Source organism: Diceros bicornis, chromosome 4, assembly GCF_020826845.1.
Source record: "Diceros bicornis minor isolate mBicDic1 chromosome 4, mDicBic1.mat.cur, whole genome shotgun sequence".
Classification (NCBI taxonomy): domain Eukaryota; kingdom Metazoa; phylum Chordata; class Mammalia; order Perissodactyla; family Rhinocerotidae; genus Diceros; species Diceros bicornis.
In genome coordinates this window covers 36,589,871-36,610,593 of record NC_080743.1, presented here as the reverse complement: position 1 = coordinate 36,610,593, position 20,723 = coordinate 36,589,871, and the positions used below count along the sequence as shown (strand labels likewise).

General features: G+C 37.2%; 1 protein-coding gene across 2 annotated transcripts in view; it reads left to right on the top strand.

Moving 5' to 3' along the window:
* The window catches only part of OLFM3 (olfactomedin 3), a 41,690-nt gene that overhangs the window by 7,027 nt on the left and 13,940 nt on the right, over positions 1–20,723 (top strand). Inside the window, exons 2-4 of one of the 2 annotated variants that reach the window (XM_058537167.1) lie at positions 2,539–2,685; positions 9,125–9,280; positions 13,845–14,064. In XM_058537167.1, coding sequence (XP_058393150.1) covers positions 2,539–2,685; positions 9,125–9,280; positions 13,845–14,064 — 523 coding nt within the window. The remainder of the gene's footprint in view (positions 1–2,538; positions 2,686–9,124; positions 9,281–13,844; positions 14,065–20,723) is intronic. The other variant, XM_058537168.1, reaches the window with a different exon arrangement.

The window sequence follows — 20,723 nt, the reverse complement described above, 5'->3', positions numbered from 1 at the left end:
CCTGTATGATTGTTGCTAAAGCCCTTGAAAAGAAAAAGAATTGTGTTGGTTGGTGGTGTGATGAGCTGGGGCCTGGGATAGAATAAGGAGGAGATTAACTCTGTTCTGCTGTGAATTCTGGAGACAGAAGATCCTACAGACTACAGCAGATACGTGGAAAGAGAAGTCAGCCTAGTTTAGTCCTTTTGCTTCCAACCCAGCAAAGCACTCCAGTCTACAGGCAAACAGACCAGCCCAGTAACACTAGGCATTTTGCAAGATAGTTCTCTGCTGGTGTCCATTCACCTCCTTGTTCTTAACCCCATCTCAGTTCCTGGCCCTCAGCCCTTCTCTCACCCTTCCTCAGCCTGGCCCCTCCATCCTGATTCCATAAATATCTTCTTTTCTAGACTAAATTCATCTCCCTCTTCTGATCATACAAGAAATACCTCCCTGTCTGCTGAATCCCCGGAAACGATAGAAGGAAAGATAGAGGAAGGCTGAAGTATTTCAGATTTCAGTTGTAGAAGTAAGCCACAGATTACCTAGAAGGAGCCCCATTGATTCATCTGATATTTCCACAGGAAAAACAAATTCAGATGCAAATTGGGTGGTTTGTCTATGTAACATCTGTTAGGTAGTTTTTCTCAATATTCATATGATTGACCTTTAAAAACAATTATGTGTATGTTCAGCATCATATTGATATGGCCATAGCATTGGAATTAAAAGCAGGACTCGGGAGCTGCACGAGCCAACAAGGAGGCCGCGTGCGGCTCTTGAGCACTTCAGATGTGGCCAGCCCGAGTTGAGGTGTGCCTTAAGTGTTAAAATGCACTCAATTTCAAAGGCAGTACCCAAAAAAGGAGAAAAAAAACCAGAATGTAAAGTACCACGTGAATAATTTTTATATTGATTACATGTTGAAATGATAACATTATGGATATACTGAGTTAAATAAAATATATTGTTTTTATAATAAATAATATATAATAAAATATATTGTTAAAATTAATTTCACTTGTTTCTTTTTACTTCTTTAAACCTGGCTACTAGAAAATTTAAAGTTACACAGGAGGCTTTCATTATATTATGTTGGGCAGCACTGCTCTGGAGCATACTGTCTGGCCTCATGCATAGCTCTACTGCATCCAAGCTGTGCGTTCTCAGGCAGGTTAACTAATTTTCTGCTCTGTGAAATGAGAATAAGAATAATTCCTGCTTCTTAGATGCTTCTTTCTACCCTTGCGTCAGCAACTCAGTGGATGTGAGCTGTCCCTTGGAATAGGGCCTGACCTTGAGTGGGCAGTGTTCTTGACTAGGCAATCCCCAAAGAGAAACTCAACTGAGAGTCGAGCCACTGACACTCGCAGCAGCTGGAGAAATGACTGAGTGCCTCCATGGGAAGTGCATCATGGCACCCACAACTTCTCTTTGTACAATAGAGAGCGTTATATTCGAAGTACAGTTCTTCCTGAAAAATAACTAGACAAAAAAGTGAGGATACTTATCTTTGTACTTGATAGAATGAACTTGATATGGCAGATAGGAAACATCCAATATATCTAGCAGCTGAGTGTAAAGTAATTGTTGAAAAATAGGACATATGAAAGACAACCATACTAGACAATATAGATTAAATGCCTAATGAATAGTACAGACGGTCCTTTAGAACAGGTAGAAACTATGAGGGCCGAATAAATTAAAGGTTTATAAAGGAGGTATTCTAAGCAGGAGAAACAAAATGAGTAACATACAAAGATATGAATCAAGGCAGCATGCTTTCAGCACGCACATAGACCAATTTGGTTGGAGAAAAGTTTCCTGTAGGAAGATGCGGGAGGCAAGATTAGACACATAAATAGGAGGCAGACTGCAGCAGAACTGGAATGCCACTTTAAGCCAGAGTTCTAGGAAGGTAGGGTGATAAGTGCAAAGAAATAATCTGGGAAGATCAATTTGGCAGACTATGCCAAAATACTTTCTTTAGCTCCTCTGCATCCTTTGCAAAACAATGCTGATCTAATTATTTTTACCCTATATTCTCAAATGATACCTTTCCAGCTTTATTAATAATTGGCCCTTCCATACATGCGAAGCTCCTTGAGATAGAGGTTTGCTTCAGAATATCACACATGAATAATAATCAGAAAAAAATATACTACTAAGTACTATTTACTGTTGAGAAAGACAATCTAACAGATCTGGTGTAGAAAGAGTGGTGATATGTGACTAAGTTGTTATCAGATGCTTCTAAAGTTGCATTAAAATGTCCAAATATGACAAAAAACATCAGGAAGTGATGTAGGATCAATAAATTGTTAATGATATGGAAGCTAAAGAAAGAGAAAGATTCTCCTTCTGTGCGTTGATAAGGAAGATGTAACTAAATGAAGCTCTGCTGCCCATGTAAACTGTTTAGTCTTTCTTTTTAACTTTAAAGAATATAAACACAAACTTTATCAAAAAAGATGCTTTGCTTAAAATGCTACAAACCCAAATTCTCTTTATCCTATAACGGGGGTCTGTGTTTTGTGTGTTTGCCATTGATTTCCTCAGACTCAGATTAGTCCCAAAGAAGGGTGGCAAGTGTACAGCTCAGCTCAGGACCCTGATGGACGATGCATTTGCACAGTGGTTGCTCCAGAACAAAACCTGTGTTCCCGGGATGCCAAAAGCAGGCAGCTTCGCCAACTGCTGGAAAAGGTAAGTGTCTTGTGTCCCCCGTGCATAGTTTTATTGAAAACTACCATTCTTTTTTTAAAAAAATAGGGGAAAACAAGTAGACAAGGGTGAGTAGGGTCCTTCCAATTTTTGTTCCTCTTCTCAGATAAACTTTTTCCCCTTCCTTGAAAGGAGTACCTCAAGCTTCCTACTCTATTGTTCTGTTTATATGACTGTTTACTTTTCCCAATCTTGCTTTCCTAAGACTGGCTCCCTATCGTGTATCTTAACATCCAGTCGGTCTCTCCTTAAGAGAAAAAAAGTAAGAAGTCTTATTCGGAGGCCAGAAATTTAGCCTCAACTCTCAGGTGCATACTAGGTTCTGTGAGCTCACAGTTTTGGATCCCATTAACAACCTTGCAAGGAAGTTAAAATAATGGCATGCAATCTGCAAGCTATCTGAACAGATAATGAATAATTCCGTGTATTTATCATCATTCTCTAAGTCATTCCTTTGAACATTAAGCTCCTCAATTTCATTCAAAAGCATTCTATCCATATAATTTGCTTAAGCTGGATCTATAACAATCAAATGCAGAATGTCCTTGATTTATTTCTTTTACAGATAAAAGTCAGGGCATGAAAGGTTATTTATGTTTAGTTCGGGGAGGAAAAAAACCAATGAATGTTTCTTTCAATTATTCTCATTCAGACTTTCACTGTGTTGGGCTCTGAATATAGTAGGACAGCTGGGGTGGCCAGACTGACGGAAGGATGACAACATGTTTGAATTTTAAGTACCTTCAGGGATAATAAGATAAATTAGGTAGCTTGTGCTTTTAGAGGATATCACAGTCAACAATTCACTCTGTGCAATGTCATTTCTGTGATCATCCACACAATTATCGCATTGAATAGGAACTTGTACAGAAAATTAAGAGAAACTAGAAAAATGAAAGCGTCAAACTTGTTAATACAAGCATTTATAGTTTATGCAATTTCAAGCCTAACCACAATAACTTTCTTCCACTGCCATATAATGAAAATGAACTTCCTCTGTGTACATTATTTGGAAGTCTATTGATGTTCTAAGACTTTAAGAAGACATTTTCATGTTTTTTTTTTACAAAGATTAGTCTCTTTTTCCTCCCCCTCTTCTTGGAGCTATCATCATCTGTTGGCTCTCTCTTCTTAAGTTTATTTTTTTAAATAAGATCCCATCTTCCCTGCTCCTTCAATATCTGTCCACCAGACAAGAGCAAATGTCATTTTCATTCAAGTTAATGACTCTAGCTAATGTGCCTCTCAACTGTTAGAAATCATGACACATGAACTATAATTATTCACAGGTATTGTTTTCCAATCTTGATTTTCTTTATTTCTATAAAAAAATCAAATATATAGTTTAATATTGTTTGGTTACTAGGGAAATTCATTATATTCGTAAAAGATTTAATCTTTTAAATCCAATTTTGCTTTTCTAGTAAATTGTATTTCCCCCCAAATTACTGACTTTCTGCTCCAATCTTCTTTTCTATGTAAAAATATCATTTTTTCTACATCAATGATGGTGAAAAACATTTTCTTACACATCATAACCTTATTCGTGTTACTGTTTTTCAGTACAGCACTGCATACACAAACCCACACATAGGCTCAGACGTTTCTTCAAAAATCAGTTGAAAAAATGCAAATAAAGTATGAATATCAAAAAATGGATAATACCCTCTATTATCCAAAGCCAAATGTATTCCAGAGCTATGATAAAACCAAGATTTAGCGAAGATGAATAAGGCAAAAAACTACAACCACGGAGGTTGATTGAAAACAATCACTGACATTTATACAACCAGTCTATCCAATATGCAACTTGTTTGATGTTTTAAAGAAATTCTCTAGAAAATCACGTCTTTACAAATTCATCAATACCTAAGTGACAAAAACAAATAAAATGTATTAATAAAATCAAAGTCACCACAAGTTAGATTTATCAAATTTGCCATTTGGTAGTGTTATGCCAACAGAGGAATAGTAAATTGTGTGCACTGCTCAGAGTGGCCTGAAGACTGGTCTGCTGCACTGAGCCAAAGACGTAACATCTGAAACAAGCATTCCTTCTTCACTCTGAGCCAGTTCTTGCTGACTTCTCTATAGTTTCACGTAAATCCAAGGTACCAGGTGGCAAACAGAAGCATGACCTTTAAGCAGCCAATTCACCATTAACCAAAGGATTGATTTGGTCATAGAAAAAGGGAATATTGTTAATAATAATGATATTAATGACAACAGTTTTCATCTATTATATTTGTATCCACTCCATTCAATCCTCACAGCAGAGGTAGTTGTCCATCTAAGTTTATATAAAAGGAAACTGGTGCTTTTTCAGATTAAAAAACCTATCAATGACACTCAATCAGTAGACGGTGGAGCTATTCCAGATCAGTTTTGCGTTTTCTCAACACCATGTCAGTGTCATCCAGAATGCAGCTGGTGGTACCCACAACTATTTAACTGGTGTTCTGTCAAATATTTTTAACAAGTAGTTATATTGCTGAACATTAGAAAAAATACAATTGGTTTCACAATATTTCAGGTCTTAGTATGCCCAAACTAAAAATACTCACTTAAAAAAAATGTTTATTTGTTAGCTACATAGCTTCCCTGTACAGTTGAAGATGTCCTGCATTGTCTAGGTCAATATTTCCTAAAGCGTGATTTTTTGGAATAGGATGTCAGCAACATCCTCCCAATAAAATAATTTTAAGAGGGGCGGGCCTGGTGGTGTGGTGGTGAAGTTCATGTGCTCTGCTTTTGCAAACAGCCTGGGGTTCCCAGGTTCGGATCCTGGGCGCAGACCTATGCACTGCTTATCAAGCCATTCTGTAGCAGGCATCTCACATAATATGAAGGAAGACGGGCACAAATGTTAGCTCAGTGCCAATCTTCCTCAGCAAAAAGAGGAGGATTAGCAACAGATGTTAGCTCCCGGCTAATTTTCCTCACCAAAAAATGAAATTTAAGAAACATTATACATATACTTCACTCTCGAAGATTTCCATCACAGAGTTTAACACTAAAGTTTCTGCGAAGACCTACAGTAAAGAAATCTCTGTTTATTTTTGTTAACTCCAAGGCTATCCAAACATATTGAACCATAGGACTTTTTTTTTTCCAAGTAGCTTCCACACTAATTATGAATGAGAGTGAAATCTAAGTTAATGTGTGTTTAAGTTCAGAAAGGTCTCAGACATTTTTTTTGTTTTGTTTTATTTTTGTTTTTGTGAGAAAGATTAGCCCTGAGCTAACATCTGTTGCCAATCCTCCTCTTTTTGCTGAGGAAGACTGGCCCTGGGCTAACATCTATGCCCACCTTCCTCTGCTTTAAATGGGACACCACCACAACATGGCTTAACAAGCAGTGTGTAGGTGTGTTCCTGGGGTTCCAAACCTGCAAACCCTGGGCCACCAAAGTGGAGGGTATGAACTCAACTCAACCACTACGCCACCGGGCCGGCCCCCCGGACATTTTATTTATACAAAGAACCAGGATAAATAAAGAGTTCAAAACAATTATCAATTAAGGGGGACCATGAGTTTGCCAAACTATGTGGAGAGGGTCTAAAGCCCAGGGACACGTATGGAAAGCTGAATTGGAGAACATAAGAGACAAGCAGACTAAAAGAGGAGCCACAGTAGATGGATCTCCTTCCTACAAGTGTAGTTGTGGAGATCCAATCTCTGGTATTATCAGGAAACTGATGCTTAGTGGGTCTCTGTAACCAGTGAGAAACTAAACAGTCCTAGGTACAGCCAGCAGGAAAAGCAAAAGGCAACCCAGAGCCAAATCCTTTCCAATTAGACAGCTCCATTACCCCTAGCCATTACCCCAAATGTAGCTCTTATAATTATACATGATTCTACAATATAGAAGGTCACAATCAAGTCTCAGCAAAAATTCTCTCAGTGTGTTTTGCCACAAGACAAATAAAGTTGAAAATTAACTTGACAGGGTAAGTCAGAGACAAAATAAAAGAGAGACTTTTTGATTTTATTTAGAATACCTCACTTGCCTATCATTTTCTAATTGTACAGACTCTGCCCAGGTACATAGAATTCCTAGAAGAATATTGGCCGTACCAGTGATGGGTGTCTTCACAGACAAATGCCATATTCAAATGTATAGATAGTTTCTTTAACTCAAATGGCTTTTCTTTACTCATGCTTAACCATAATGGAGTTGAAAATTATTTTGAAAGCTTTGCATTTATCCAAGATGCAGTTACCGTGCTTTCAATATTGTCTCAGTAATTTTGTGCTGCACTAAAAATTAAAAAAGTGAAGCTTTCTGAATGTAGGAATGATAGGAAATTAAGAAATATTTGGGAGTCATGTAATGCTATAGCCTAACCAATGACAGGAGGAGGAAACTTTGTTTAAAATATTAAAATACTAATTACCTGTTACTGCTATTGGAAGCCTAAGATAATTTTACCCAACAGATATTCATTGAGCAATTTATTCTGTGCCTGGTTCTATGTAAGGCCTTGGAAATAAAAGGTATGAATAAGACACAGTTTCTAACCTCATGGAGCTCACAGAAGGGCAGCCACTTCTCTGTTGCCATCAAACACACACATTCCATAATTAGTTTTACAATAAGCTTGACTGTAATATGTCCTGAAAAGAGAGGATTTGTAAAGGGCAGGACTATGGATCAAGACAGCAGAAAAAGAAACAAGAAAATGTGACCTTCTCTGACAAGAAAAGTGGAGGAACTGAGGCAAGCCAAGGCAGCAGAATTCACTGCCTTTTCTGAATGTTCCAGTTCTGAGGAATGTATTAACAAGGGGCTCTTTATAGCTAGCTGGTCCACTAAGCTTTGTGACTTTACCTGATGACAAAAATCTGTCTCTGAACAAATCTTCCCTTCATTATTTGTAACTTTCAAGTTTTGCAATGAAAATAACTTTCTACTTATAACATAAATAATACATGTTTATTAAAAAAAGTGGAATAACACACACAAAAAATATAAACAAAGTAAAACTCACCTGAAATCCCACTACCATTTTTTTGGTGTCCATGCTTTTATGTATTCATTTATGCAAATAAAATATAATTCTATGCAGATAGATTTATACATATAATATTTACCAGGGACCCTTTTCTACAATGTTTATTTTGCTACTTCTTGTCTCACCCACACCTCACCCCTCACCAGAAAACTAATGTCAACACCCTAATATGTAGCCTTCTAATGTTTCCATACCTTTCTCCATGATTTTTTGCTTATGTACTCCATTTTCTTTTACATATATGTGTGCATGTATGTTGGGGTGGGGTGAGAGAAAGAGAAAAAGACAGAGAGAGAGAATTTGCTTTACAATAAAAGAATCAAATTATATAAAGATCTTTACATTTGCTCTTCTCACTTGCTTTTCTCATGGAAATTCCTCCATGTTGACCAGTGTTTCTCAAAATTTAATAAACATAGGAATCATTTGGGGACCTTGATAAAATGCAGATTCTAACTCAGTAGCTCTGGGGTGGGCCTCAAGATTCTGTATTTCTGACAAGCTCACAGGTGATGCCAAAGTTGTTGCTCTGTAGGCGATACTTTGAGTAGCAAAGGTATAGAGATCTGTCTTATTCTTTAAAATAGTTTATTCGTATTCCATTCCTCAATTCATTTAACAGCTTTCCCAGTATTAGAGGCTTTCACTTTGTTTTCAGGTTTTTGCTGCCACAAAAATTAGAGCAGCCTCTCTTTCCTCACTTCTACATGTTTTATAGGTCACCTATTTCCTACTTCTAAAGAGCATGGGGTTCAATGAACCTGGGATGGTGCCATCAGCTTAATACGCGTTTATTGCCTACCTACTCAACACTTGATAACAGTTGCCGTTTTCCAGATCTCTTAAACAGTAGGCTCTCCCAGTTAGGAAGTGTCCCAGCACTACCACCACTCCTCTTGCTCAAGTCAGTCTCACCCCTGGGAGTACTTAAGATGCAGCTTGACATAACTGCACTGCAATGAACGCATTTTGGTCTATTGGATACTTTGTTACCATCCACAATTGCTAAGTATCCCAGATCTTGAAGAAGTCAGAGTTAATACTTATAGAAATAACTTATTTTAACATTTAACAGATTGGGGCAGTATAAGCTTACAGAGCCCTGGAATGAAAATTCTATTTTTAAAATTTATTTTTCTGATATATTAAATTCTTATTTATATTTAGTCATCTCTAATGGTAGAATGTCCATTTTATTATTTCTTGCCTAGGTTTAATTTTCTCTTGCTGAATTTTTTGAATGCTTATCATGAAGAATTATTCTTCTGGAAATATGTTGTGTGGAAATGCAATAATGAATTTGGCACTTCCAGTTCTCTATGTTAGTGTCATTTTTGTTCCTTGAGTGGTGATTGTATATATTTGTAAACAGACAATAATGTACAGCCAATGTTCTTCTTTAACAGGTTCAGAACATGTCCCAGTCTATTGAAGTCTTAAACTTGAGAACTCAGAGAGATTTCCAATATGTTCTAAAAATGGAAACCCAAATGAAAGGGCTGAAGGCCAAGTTTCGGCAGATTGAAGATGATCGGAAGACACTAATGACCAAGCATTTTCAAGTAGGTTTGACTTCTGCGATCTTGTCAATCCAAATGAGACACTGAGAGCGATGGACAGCGACACAGCACTCAGCTAGAAATAACTGTGCATTGGCCCATACATGCAAGGTTAAAGACTCACTGGAGGTGTCAATCATCTCTCTACTGAAACTGACCATTAGCTGGTAGGAATGCATGGAAGACTTGCTGTAAAAATAGCCTCATCCTGCTAGAATTGGGTGGAGTTTCTAGATAGATTTACAGGCACTTCAATATCTACGACAAGGGGAATTCTCAAGGAAAATTAATAATTAAATTTTTCAACGTTTTTCTGATGACTTTATGCTCTGCTAATATGAGGAGAAATATAGAGAATATAAATTATTAGAAGAAGCAATAATACCATTATTAAGAAAATATAAAAAGAGGGTTGTTTCATAATTTGACACAAATAAAGTCTTCTTTTAGACTTTGTTTATTGCAATTATCTAGAAACACTGAAAATAATGCTTTAAGCATGCTATGTAGACTTAATTATTAACTATTTATGACAAGTGTCATAGATTTAAAAAAACATCTGACCATGGTAATGCCATTTGAGCCTCTATTAAAAAGAAATAATCTGCCTTACAAAGATATAGCACATAGTTTATAAGACACACTGTGGTTTTATAAAAATAATAGCCTCTGTTTTCCCTGCCAATTAGTAAATGAGGTTGACTGCTGATGATGAGAGAGTGGGCCTGAATTCAAGCTCTTGGTCAAGCATTAGAAGTGCTTTTCACACATAAGGGTGATGAGCAGAGAGCTAGTCAAGGACATGCAACAGGATCTCTGCACAGCACATTTTAATGTGGCGGAAATTTTCAAAGTTTTGTGATTGTCTTCAGTGGTGCTGAAAAACCTGAGTAAATAAGTGTAGAAAACAGTCTTGTACTTAACCAGTTTTAAAGTTTTACCAGAAAGGCACAACAGAAGGAACAGAGGGTAAGAAAGTTGAGGGTATTGATAAGAGAAGGGGCTGAAGTGATGAATCACAAAGTTTAAGTTGAAGAGAGAAGTAAACAAAGCCAGGAGATTAAGAAATTAGAACAAGACCTAGAAGATACAATATATTTAAACATTATTGGAAGTGTGAGAATGAGTGAACTGGACAAATAGAGAATTTATGGGAGAATGGTAAACAGAGAAGAATATAAGGATGAGAAACAAATGAATGAATTTTAACCAATATTTATTGAGCACGTACTGTGTGCAAGGCTGTGTTGAGCCCGCTGCTGGATATATAATATGTAATCTCTCATCTATGAAAGACAACTAACAAATAGGCGGATAAAACTGATAGTAAATTGAGGCATAAATATTACTTAACAGCATGAAGAGAAGAGTAGTTAATTTTGTTTAATTTTGTTTAGAGAAGATCAGGGGAAGAGTTTCAAGGTTTGACAATATTCAAGAAAGCACTTTGGACTAGTGCCCAACCACTCCCTCCCCCCAAAACAACTAAATCACAGAGGAGATCAAGAAAACAAAAAGGTTTTCAATGTCAATTTTCAATGTTCAAAGTTAGGGTGTAAACTGCAGAGTAATAATGTGAACCTGATGCTGAAGCCATCAACAAAATAGGAAATGGTAAGCTGGCACTTAACAGCGCAGGGGAAGCATTCCTAGAAAAGAAGAGGGAGAGAAGGAGAGGAGCTCAGGGTCTCTGGCGTGGAGTGGAAATCATTCAAGTTCAGACGGACAGCTTGAGGATGCCAGGGCTGGCAGGGCCAGGGACACATGACAACAAATATGCATCTATGGAAACTCTTGGGAGAGGAAAGGAAACAAAGAAATAAAAAACTACCAAGCTGAGAGAAACACAAGGGAATAATTTGCCTATTCCATGTTGGCCCAGCAGCAGGCAGGCTACCAATAAGAAAACTGAATTTTCAGGCAGCACCAGATGACATAATGATTTTGATTTTCCTAGTTCACGTAACCCAAATAGATACTGAAATTATATGTCAAAATCCAAATAGCAATAATTATAATGACATTATTTTTCTGAAGAGTTTCACTTATCTAGCACATACTTCTGGGCACTTTAAACATATATCAACTAATTTAATCCTCACAACAATCCTCTGAGGTAGGCACTATTTTTATCGCCATCATTCACATGAGGAAACTGATGCACAAAAATGTTGATCACTTTGCCCAAGGTCGTACACCTAATAAGTATCAGAACCACAAAGTCTAGCTCCCAAGTTAAGCATCCTAATACCAGTGACACATTGCATCTTGGAGTAGACTGCAGCTCTCTGCTATAAAAATAATAATAAAAATTAGATGTTCAGTATACATTTGTTGACTTTATTTGTTCACTGAGTCCTATGAGTCAGATTTTATTCTAGGTGCTGAGGTGCCATATTTGAGAAGAAATGGAATATTCCAAAAGTAAGCTTAACATCAAAGAATACTTCTAAAACAAACAAAATCCTTTTCTGGCACACCATTTTCAACTTACCAAAAACTCTAAGTAGGTCTTATCTTCTACATTCTTTAAGATGAAAAGCTTTTCTAGTTATCATACTTGAGACTATCATTCTTATGTGAAGAGATCACTATTGGGCAAGATAGTCTAGCTATATACAACCTCAGCTATAAGAGCAACAGAGTAGAAAGCGAAATTCTAAAAGGGATTAGCAAGCACAAATCTGTGCTATTCTACTTTAATCTTTTAAGTATTTGATATATACATTGGGTGGACTTTCCACTGTTCTTTGACAAGTTTCCAGAGTTTCAAGATTGACTACCAATAATCAAACTATGGATTTTTGAAAAGATCTAAAAATATAAATACCTATTTTTTTTAATTCACGGGAAAAAATGCCACCAAAATTGTGACATTTAATGCTCTCTTTTTGATATTCCCATAGTAAAATGTAAAACTCTTCATTGTAACAGTTGCTGTAATATGCGACAAATGGTACTGATAGAACTCTTCTCATTAAAATCCTAATGGAGCAATTGTGTCTTCCTTTAGGGATGCCATAAGATGCTCAGACTAATAAGTTTATTTCAAAATGAGCAAAGCTCTGCAATTCTGCCTTTTGACTGTAATATTTATGAATCTTTCTCATTATTAAGACTCTCTTTACCCTCCCATTCAACATGGACATATAGACAAATTCCAAGAATTCCGAGCTTACACAAGTGGAAATTTCCCTACAAGGAACATAAACTCCTAATCAGGGTAGCAATGGGAGTTCCTGCTATTTTAATGCATTTATAGTGATAACATCTTCTAAACGTAATTTTAAAATATAATTTTCATCCCCTTAAATTAGTTAGTGTACAGCATGGTTTCTGACAACACCTATGGATTATTCTCAAGTGATCATAACAGTGGCAGCTCTTTCCACAAATTACATCATCTGCAATAAACTCCAACTGAATCAAACTCATGAAATATTTTCATTGACCACCACCACCAAGTTAAAGGAAAAGAAGAAAAGGTGACATGTCTGGAAATTGAAAGTGAAACTGCAGGTGTGGCTCAATCCTGTGATGCTTGGAGTGAGGGGCGTTATTTTGGCCACATACACTTCTTGATCCTTAGATGAAAACTGATGTTTCAGTTTCAAATAACTCTGTGTAACTAGCTCTTTTGTCACATAAACTATGAGCATCTTTGTCCCTGGAAGAGTTAATTCACTACATGGATGAACAACTCCACATTACATAAAGAGCTCTAAATTATCTATGCTAAGGCAAATGGAGTCAGAGCGTGGGCAATGATTCAAAATGGTAAACAGCAACATACATTTCTTTGAGCTTTGACAGGCTTTGCATGATTTATCATATTTGCTGAACTTACCTTCCTAATGATGCTGTGCTAAGATGGATATTAAAAAGAGAAGGCACACCCAAACACAGTGGAAGGACAGAGTGGTGGTAGGCCATAATTGGAAAAATTTAAAATGTTAGGGAAAAGCTGTTCCAGGATCCAAAGTTTCCTGTAAGTACCCCTACAACATAACAATCAATAAATGGGTAATTAGACTTAACTACACAGGCATAAGAAATTTGACCTATTCCTAATAACTCAAAATTAGAAGATGGACCCTGCTTATATTTCCTAACTACATAATGCATTATTCACTTTATAGAATGCTACCAGAAAGTGAGATAATACATAAACCCTTAATTGCTACCATAAGAAGTTTTTGTAATTATGACAAGGATCAATTTGTTTTATAGAAAATCATGTAACCATTTAAAGAGAGGTTCTTACACCAAAAAGCTGAGATAAATGGATTTACTACTAGTGATCATGTGGCCACTTACATTCTCACAAAATTCCTAATTTCAACTAAAAATCAGTAAGGAATTTTAATATACAAATATCAAATCATTATGTTGTACACCAGAAACTAATATATGTCAATTATACCTTCACAGAAAAATAGATTAAAAAAAATTTTTTAAAGGGAATTTGAGTCTGTTTTAATAATCTCCTTTAAGCATCACATTAAAAAGAACATAGCTGCCTGATCTGTTTAAACGACTCTCAGGAACAATCGGCTGCTTTTCACAGGAGTTAAAAGAGAAGATGGACGAGCTCCTGCCCTTGATCCCTGTGCTGGAACAGTACAAAACAGATGCCAAATTAATCACCCAATTCAAGGAAGAAATCCGGAATCTGTCTGCTGTCCTCACTGGGATTCAGGAGGAAATCGGTGCCTATGACTACGAGGAACTACATCAAAGGGTGCTTAGCTTGGAAACCAGACTTCGTGACTGCATGAAAAAGCTAAGTGAGTAGAACAATTCCATTTGTTTAAGTTGTATTTTTAAGTTGTTTCAATGAAAACTGCATTATCACATTTTGCAAATATTCATAAATACCTAATTACAGGGAAACCAGTGCCTGCTTTTTAAATGTAAGGTAAGTGTTCCCTCATGGCTTAAGTATGCTTGGGTACTCAGTGTTATTTGATTAACAGTTGCCTGATTTTCAGAGTACCCTATTACCATTTGATGGCTTGAAATAAGTAGTGTGGAAAATACAGTCAATTCCATAAGTTTTATTACAGACAGATAATATGTGATGGCCAATTATTGCTTGGCTAGGGGAAGAGGGGAGGCCTTTTTTGTAGTGGAGAAAGTTAAAGGGCTGGGAAAAGCATGTTTACTTGGGACCAAATGTGAAACAGCAATGATTAAAGCAAACCAAAACAATACCTCTATTATGCAGAGTTGCCATCAGCTGCTCTGACCCATTAAAGACATAAAAAAGGACGCCTACTCAAATAGATATTCACTATTATAAAGGGAACCAAATATGTGACATGGGTTATGGGCTCTATTTCTTGACTTACAAAATGTGTGGTTCAACCCGGTCTGAGTTTGCAAATTCTTCCATTGCATCCATGAGCTGATTATTCAATTGAAGTCATCGTGGGACTAGTCTGTAACTTAACGTGAAATAAATAAGTGGTCATGAATTGAATAAAGGGGGTTGTAAGTCCATTTAGGAACAGTATTTTACTTGTTGACACGATGTGACATGACAGGGAGGGCAATGCAATAACCATAGAAAAGAAAAACTTTTCCAGAATAGGAAGTAAATTGGGAAGAAGAGTAAAGAATTTGGAAAACATTAATCAATTTCTAGTAAAGAAAAGTTCAGAGAATAAATGTCAGTGTTTAAAATAAAATTTGAACGGCTTACTTGTTTTACAAATGTGATTTAAATGATAAAAAGAGAGCTAAAGTACAACAAGTTGCATTCACTAACCACAGCCTCAAAACAATGTGGGGAATTGCCACATCAGAGGCCCCACTGCAGTCATCCCAAGATTTCCAAGAGAATCCAACAAAATTAACTGGAAGGTAATAATGTAAATCCTATGGCTAACAGCATGTGCAGGAATCTTCAGCTCCTTATTCCTCATCAGAAAATGTCCACACTTTTTCATCTATAACTGTTCTAATAATCTTGATTCCAGTAGATTCCAAGACCCCTGTTCTTGCTCCTCTCCACTCACTGTCCACATTATTGTCAAAGGGATTTTTTTAAATACAATAAATCCAATATGATTTCACTCTACCTAAAGTCTCCTAAGAATTCCTTGTGTCCTGGGATACAGTCGATGGCTTATGAGGCCCTTAATGCGTGGCGCTCCCTACATCTCCTGTCTTAGGTCCTGCCCCTTCTCCCCTTACACACTATGTCCCAGTCACATGTGCTCTACACTCTCTACCACAGGATGCTGTGAGACGCTGTTCGTTCCTTCTTCTGAAACATTCTTTCCCCTGTTTACTCCTTCTCTAGCAACACGCTTGCGCCTGCCACATGTGACAAACTCCTATTCATTCTTCAGGTCTCAGTTTAAATGTCATGTCTTGCCAGAATCCTTCATTGCCCTGCCTATGTGTCCCATGCGTCCCTGCTGGGTGCTCTCAAAACCTGATATTTCACCAGTGATTGGACTTTTCATGTTTCATTATCATTGTGTGTGTAATTGGATGTCTCTCTTGCTAGACTTTCATTTCATGAGAACACGAACAATGCCTATGATATTCACTCTAAATCTTGTATTTCCCAATGCCTACAAAACTACCTGACAAAGAGAAATTGCTCAATAAATATTTGCTGAATAAATTAATTCTGTAAGGAGTCATAATAATAATGTCTAAACTTTGTAAATAGTGTACTAAACTTTAGTTTACTAAATAGAGTAAATATTAGCTATTTCAAGTGGCAGAGAGCTTGTTTTTTACTTGTTAAAAAAAAAAAAAGTATCTTTTTAGCCACATATTTAAGTCAGGATGGCATAAGACTGATTAAGACTAAGCAAGGGAAAAGTTATTTATTTGATATAGTACTTAAATACCTGCTTTATATGCTGTGCTTCTATAATTTAAGTTGTGGAGTTTATTGTTAATATAAAATAGGTAAACATTACTGACATAAAGAAATTCTGCTGTTATATTTTATACTTTTTTTGTGTGTGTGTGAGGAGGACTAGCCCTGAGCTAACATCTGATGCCAATCCTCCCCTTTTTTTCTTGAGGAAGATTGGCCCTGGGCTAACATCTGCGCCCTACTTTATGTGGGACGCCGCCACAGCATGGCTTAAGCAAGTGGTGCATTGGTGCACGCACGGGATCCGAACCTGCAAACCCTGGGCCGCCACAGTGGAGCACGCGCACCTAACTGCTGCACCACTGGGCCGGCCCCAATATATTTTATACTTTTTAATCAAGAAATACCTTTAGTTTGAGGCACATATTAGTTACATAGCTTGCCAGATGATGTCTCCACCAAATAAGATAAGAAGAAAATCTCGAACCAAGAATTGTTTGAGTACCCTCAATATCTAATTTACTTTAGGGGTTACAAAGAAGTATCCACACACATATTTTATTAGCCCATAAAATATCTGGTTAAAGATTTTCTGTAAATGACAGTACACAGGTCTAGTCTGTGTAGGGCCCTGACTTGCTTTGGAAGAGGTCCGTATGTTATAGACGAACCATTCCAGACTCTGAGAATCAATTTACTCTGTCATTCCTAGCATATCACAATGAACCCAAGCCATAGGCTTTGTATGCTGAGACCAGGTGTCTGCTAAGTACAAATGGGCTCTACTAAAGCAAGGACAGTCGATAGAACGGTTCTACCCTAGTAAACACCTTGAACCTTAAAATGTACCAGTTATGTTTTTGAGGGATTAACATGGAAAACTTAGGATTTGCTCAATTTTAGAAATGAACTTCACTTCTAACATATATTCTCTCTGAGTTTACTTAGCCGGAAATAATGTCTACTGCAGTTAGGTAATTATACACTCCTCTCAGCTCTTTCATAACCCCCAGGTTGTTTTTTCTAATCCACACATAACTCCCCCTCACACACACGATATCCTCCAATATTGAAAATTATATTTGAGACAAAGAGGGTTAATCCAAGAAATTAGATTAACAAATTCATCTTATTTCTTCTTACTGAACCATGGATAATGTTTCTGTGGTGTCCTTAGGCCTTAGGACTGTGATCCATAATATTATCACGTTCTTTTTATTAATTTTCCCCCATGGACCACAAAGTTTAAAAGAATGTGACTGTCAAACTGCACTAATTAGCTAATATTTATTTTTATTTTAACCAATCAAAAACATAAAATCTAGCAACCAATATAGATATCAAACAGCAATAAAACTCATATTCAGCTTTCTTATTTAATGAGATGGTTGCTATTTGAGTTAATTGATAGGACCTTACAAGATATTGAAAATAGTTTTCACATGTCATAAACTCTTTCTAGATTATTAGAGGCCTTCAGATCCCTATTTACTTAGTAGAGAGGCCAGTGCCATAAATAATGACTCTAACTCATTTATACATTTTGTCCCAAGAACTGGGTACTTTTCTCCATCACACCATATTTATGTCAATTAATCAAAACCACTTATTGAGAGACTCCTGAGCAGAGGAGATATTTATCACTGGATCACGACCCTGAATTACAGTGTAGAAAACACGTCCAGGTAAAGACAGACAGCCCTAATAGTGTAAAGTATGAAGCCACATGGTCCTTGAAAAAATAAATGTCTTTATATTTTCCATCAAAAAAAAGAATTAATCCGGGCCGGCCCCGTGGCTTGGCGGTTGAGTGCGCGCACTCCGCTACTGGCGGCCCGGGTTTGGACCCCGGGTGCGCACCCACGCACCGCTTCTCCGGCCATGCTGAGGCCGTGTCCCACATACAGCAACTAGAAGGATGTGCAACTACGATGTACAACTATCTACTGGGGCTTTGGGGGTGGAAAAAAAAAAGGAGGAGGATTGGCAATAGATGTTAGCTCAGAGCCGGTCTTCCTCAGCAAAAAGAGGAGGATTAGCATGGATGTTAGCTCAGGGTTGATCTTCCTCACAAAAAAAAAAAAAAAGAATTAATCCAATTTGAAAAGAGGGTATCTGATAAGATATATATATTTGCAGAAGACAATGCAAACGCATAATTTTGAGTGTAGCACTAAGTTATAGTTTAAGTAATATCTTACTTAGTATTTACACTTCCTGGGAATTGGTGCAGATTGGATCAAATTATCTCTGTGAACACTTTTAATTCCATGCCTAGTATTATCTCAAAAGTAAGTGCCCAAATATCAAAACATCAGAACACATGAAGTCAGAAAATAAGATAGCAGGTCCATTAACAGAAAACGCAGAGGAAAAAAAACATATCAGGGGTTCAATGTTCCAAAGAGGTCTATAATCCAGTTGCTCTGCTGCTCAGATCTTGAGTGGGACATTGGATAATTATGGTATCAGCGGTGTAGTAACAGGAACAAGAAGGCTCATCCATCAATGGCATCTTCACTCTTCACAAAAGCCTCTTGGCATACACAGCCAATTAGCAGAGGGTAGAAATGGATAGAGGAAAGAGAATAAAACTGTAACAATGATGAATGCATTTCCACTCACCTTTCCAGTGGATTTGCTCTGAGGGAAAATGCCACAGTGTAGATTACATGAATTTTAAGATACCAAAAAAACAAACTAGCCTCATTGCCTGCAAGGTCTGTTACTCCCAAATAGTAAATAAGGCGCTGAAGGAGTTACAAGTCATTGAGACCACTAGGGCACCATTCAGCTTATTTCTACTAGAGAATTAAAGTTTTGGAGAAAACAGAAATTAGAAGAAATGCTTCAACAGCAATACACCCCAGTGGCCCAAGCGAGGTACAGTAATGCTCTTTCCTAAGTGCTTAATTTTTTCCTGTGAGAGACTGAATAGAATAAAGTCCCCTGTGCTTAATTAAATAATATCACATTCCTAGATATGCAAAATATAATTATATGCATGTGAGAATTTGACTGACAAAGCACAGTTAAAGCTCTTGCACACCCCCTGAGATCAGCAATAGATATTTAATGTGTATTATGATCAGGCTTTCCAGCTTTTCAGTCCTCTACCCCTCACTGCCTCTTGTTAGTTACATTTTAGGGCAATGGTTTGGTGCCATCTAGTGAAGTACAGGATGCAACTTTTTATTAACACAGTTTTGAGGCTTCATGTTTCACAGAAGTATCAGTAGCATTCGAAACTTAAAGTCACAAGTTATGAAACTTGGGTGATTGTTTTTACCATGTGTGTGCCAAATTAGTTTTAAAAGGGAAATCAAATTGTCTATGTGATAATTGTCTTCTTTGCACATTCAACAGATATTTATTGACTCCTCAGTATGTGCCAGCACTTGCCAGGTATTTGGGGATACAAAGATGAGTAGCAGACAGTCTCCCTCTACTGTCAAGAAGATTGCACTTTAGTGGGGACAGCCAGTGTATAAGTATGTAACGACAGCAATGCTGAGAGCCTACTGCTTGAGACGCACTATGCCAGCTCTTTTCATGTGTTAGTTCTAATTGCTGCAAGAACTCTGGATTAGGCATTATTATTGGCAATTTATTGAAAACAAATGCTTAGACAGTTTAAATTAATTTGCCAAAGGTACATGTTGGAAGTAACAACTTTAAACTCAAGTCCTGAGTTTAAAGACTGAGATTTCTTCCCCACACGTGATGTCTTTTGTTGGGTCCATACAGTAATAGAGAAATGCCCTGGGCACCTCGATAAGTTTAATTCAGTGACTAGAACCCCATTGCTGTAGAAAGAAAGAAGCCAGAGAGTCATTTTTGATTCTTCCCTGAACTTCACTCACATGCAAGCACCACATCTTCCCTCCCTCCAAACTGATCTCTCAAAACCACCTCTTTGCTGCATCCTCACTGCCACCACCAAAATCCAGAGCAGCGTTCATCATCTCTCAGTTGGATTACTGCAATGACCTCCTAACCACTCCCCTTACCTGAAGCCACTCCCTCTCCACCACACTAGGTATTCAGAGTAATCTTTTCCAAATGCAAATCTAATCATTTTCCATGCTTTTAAATGATTTTTCCTTTAAAACTAAATCCCAATAGCTTTATATGGTTTATCTGGGTGACATGGATTCTGCCTAATACTCTAGACTTTTCTCTCAAGTTCTCACCATGCACTCACTCTAAGCTTTAGTCATTTTAATCTTTCACTTCCTCAATCGTGCATGCTTTCTTCACCTCCTGGGCATTGAACTTCCTCTCACCTTTCATGGAACACTTTTCCTCCTCTCCTTATCTATCTGAATTCTGATGATTTTTCATTTTACATACCAGATACCAACTTTTCTATGAGCTTTCTCTGATCTCTCCTTAACATGGGTGGACTCTCCTGGTGTGGTCTCCCATAGCCTCCCACTCACTACCCCGTGACACTTAGCACATTTTACAGAAAATGCCTGTTTGCTTTTTTTTAAAATCTTTACCCCCTTATAGATGAGCTGTCCTTGTTCTGAGGGGTTTGGGACCAACTGAGTCTTGTTCCAGTAGAATCTTTGTAGGCTATCATAAAACATCTTAAATATA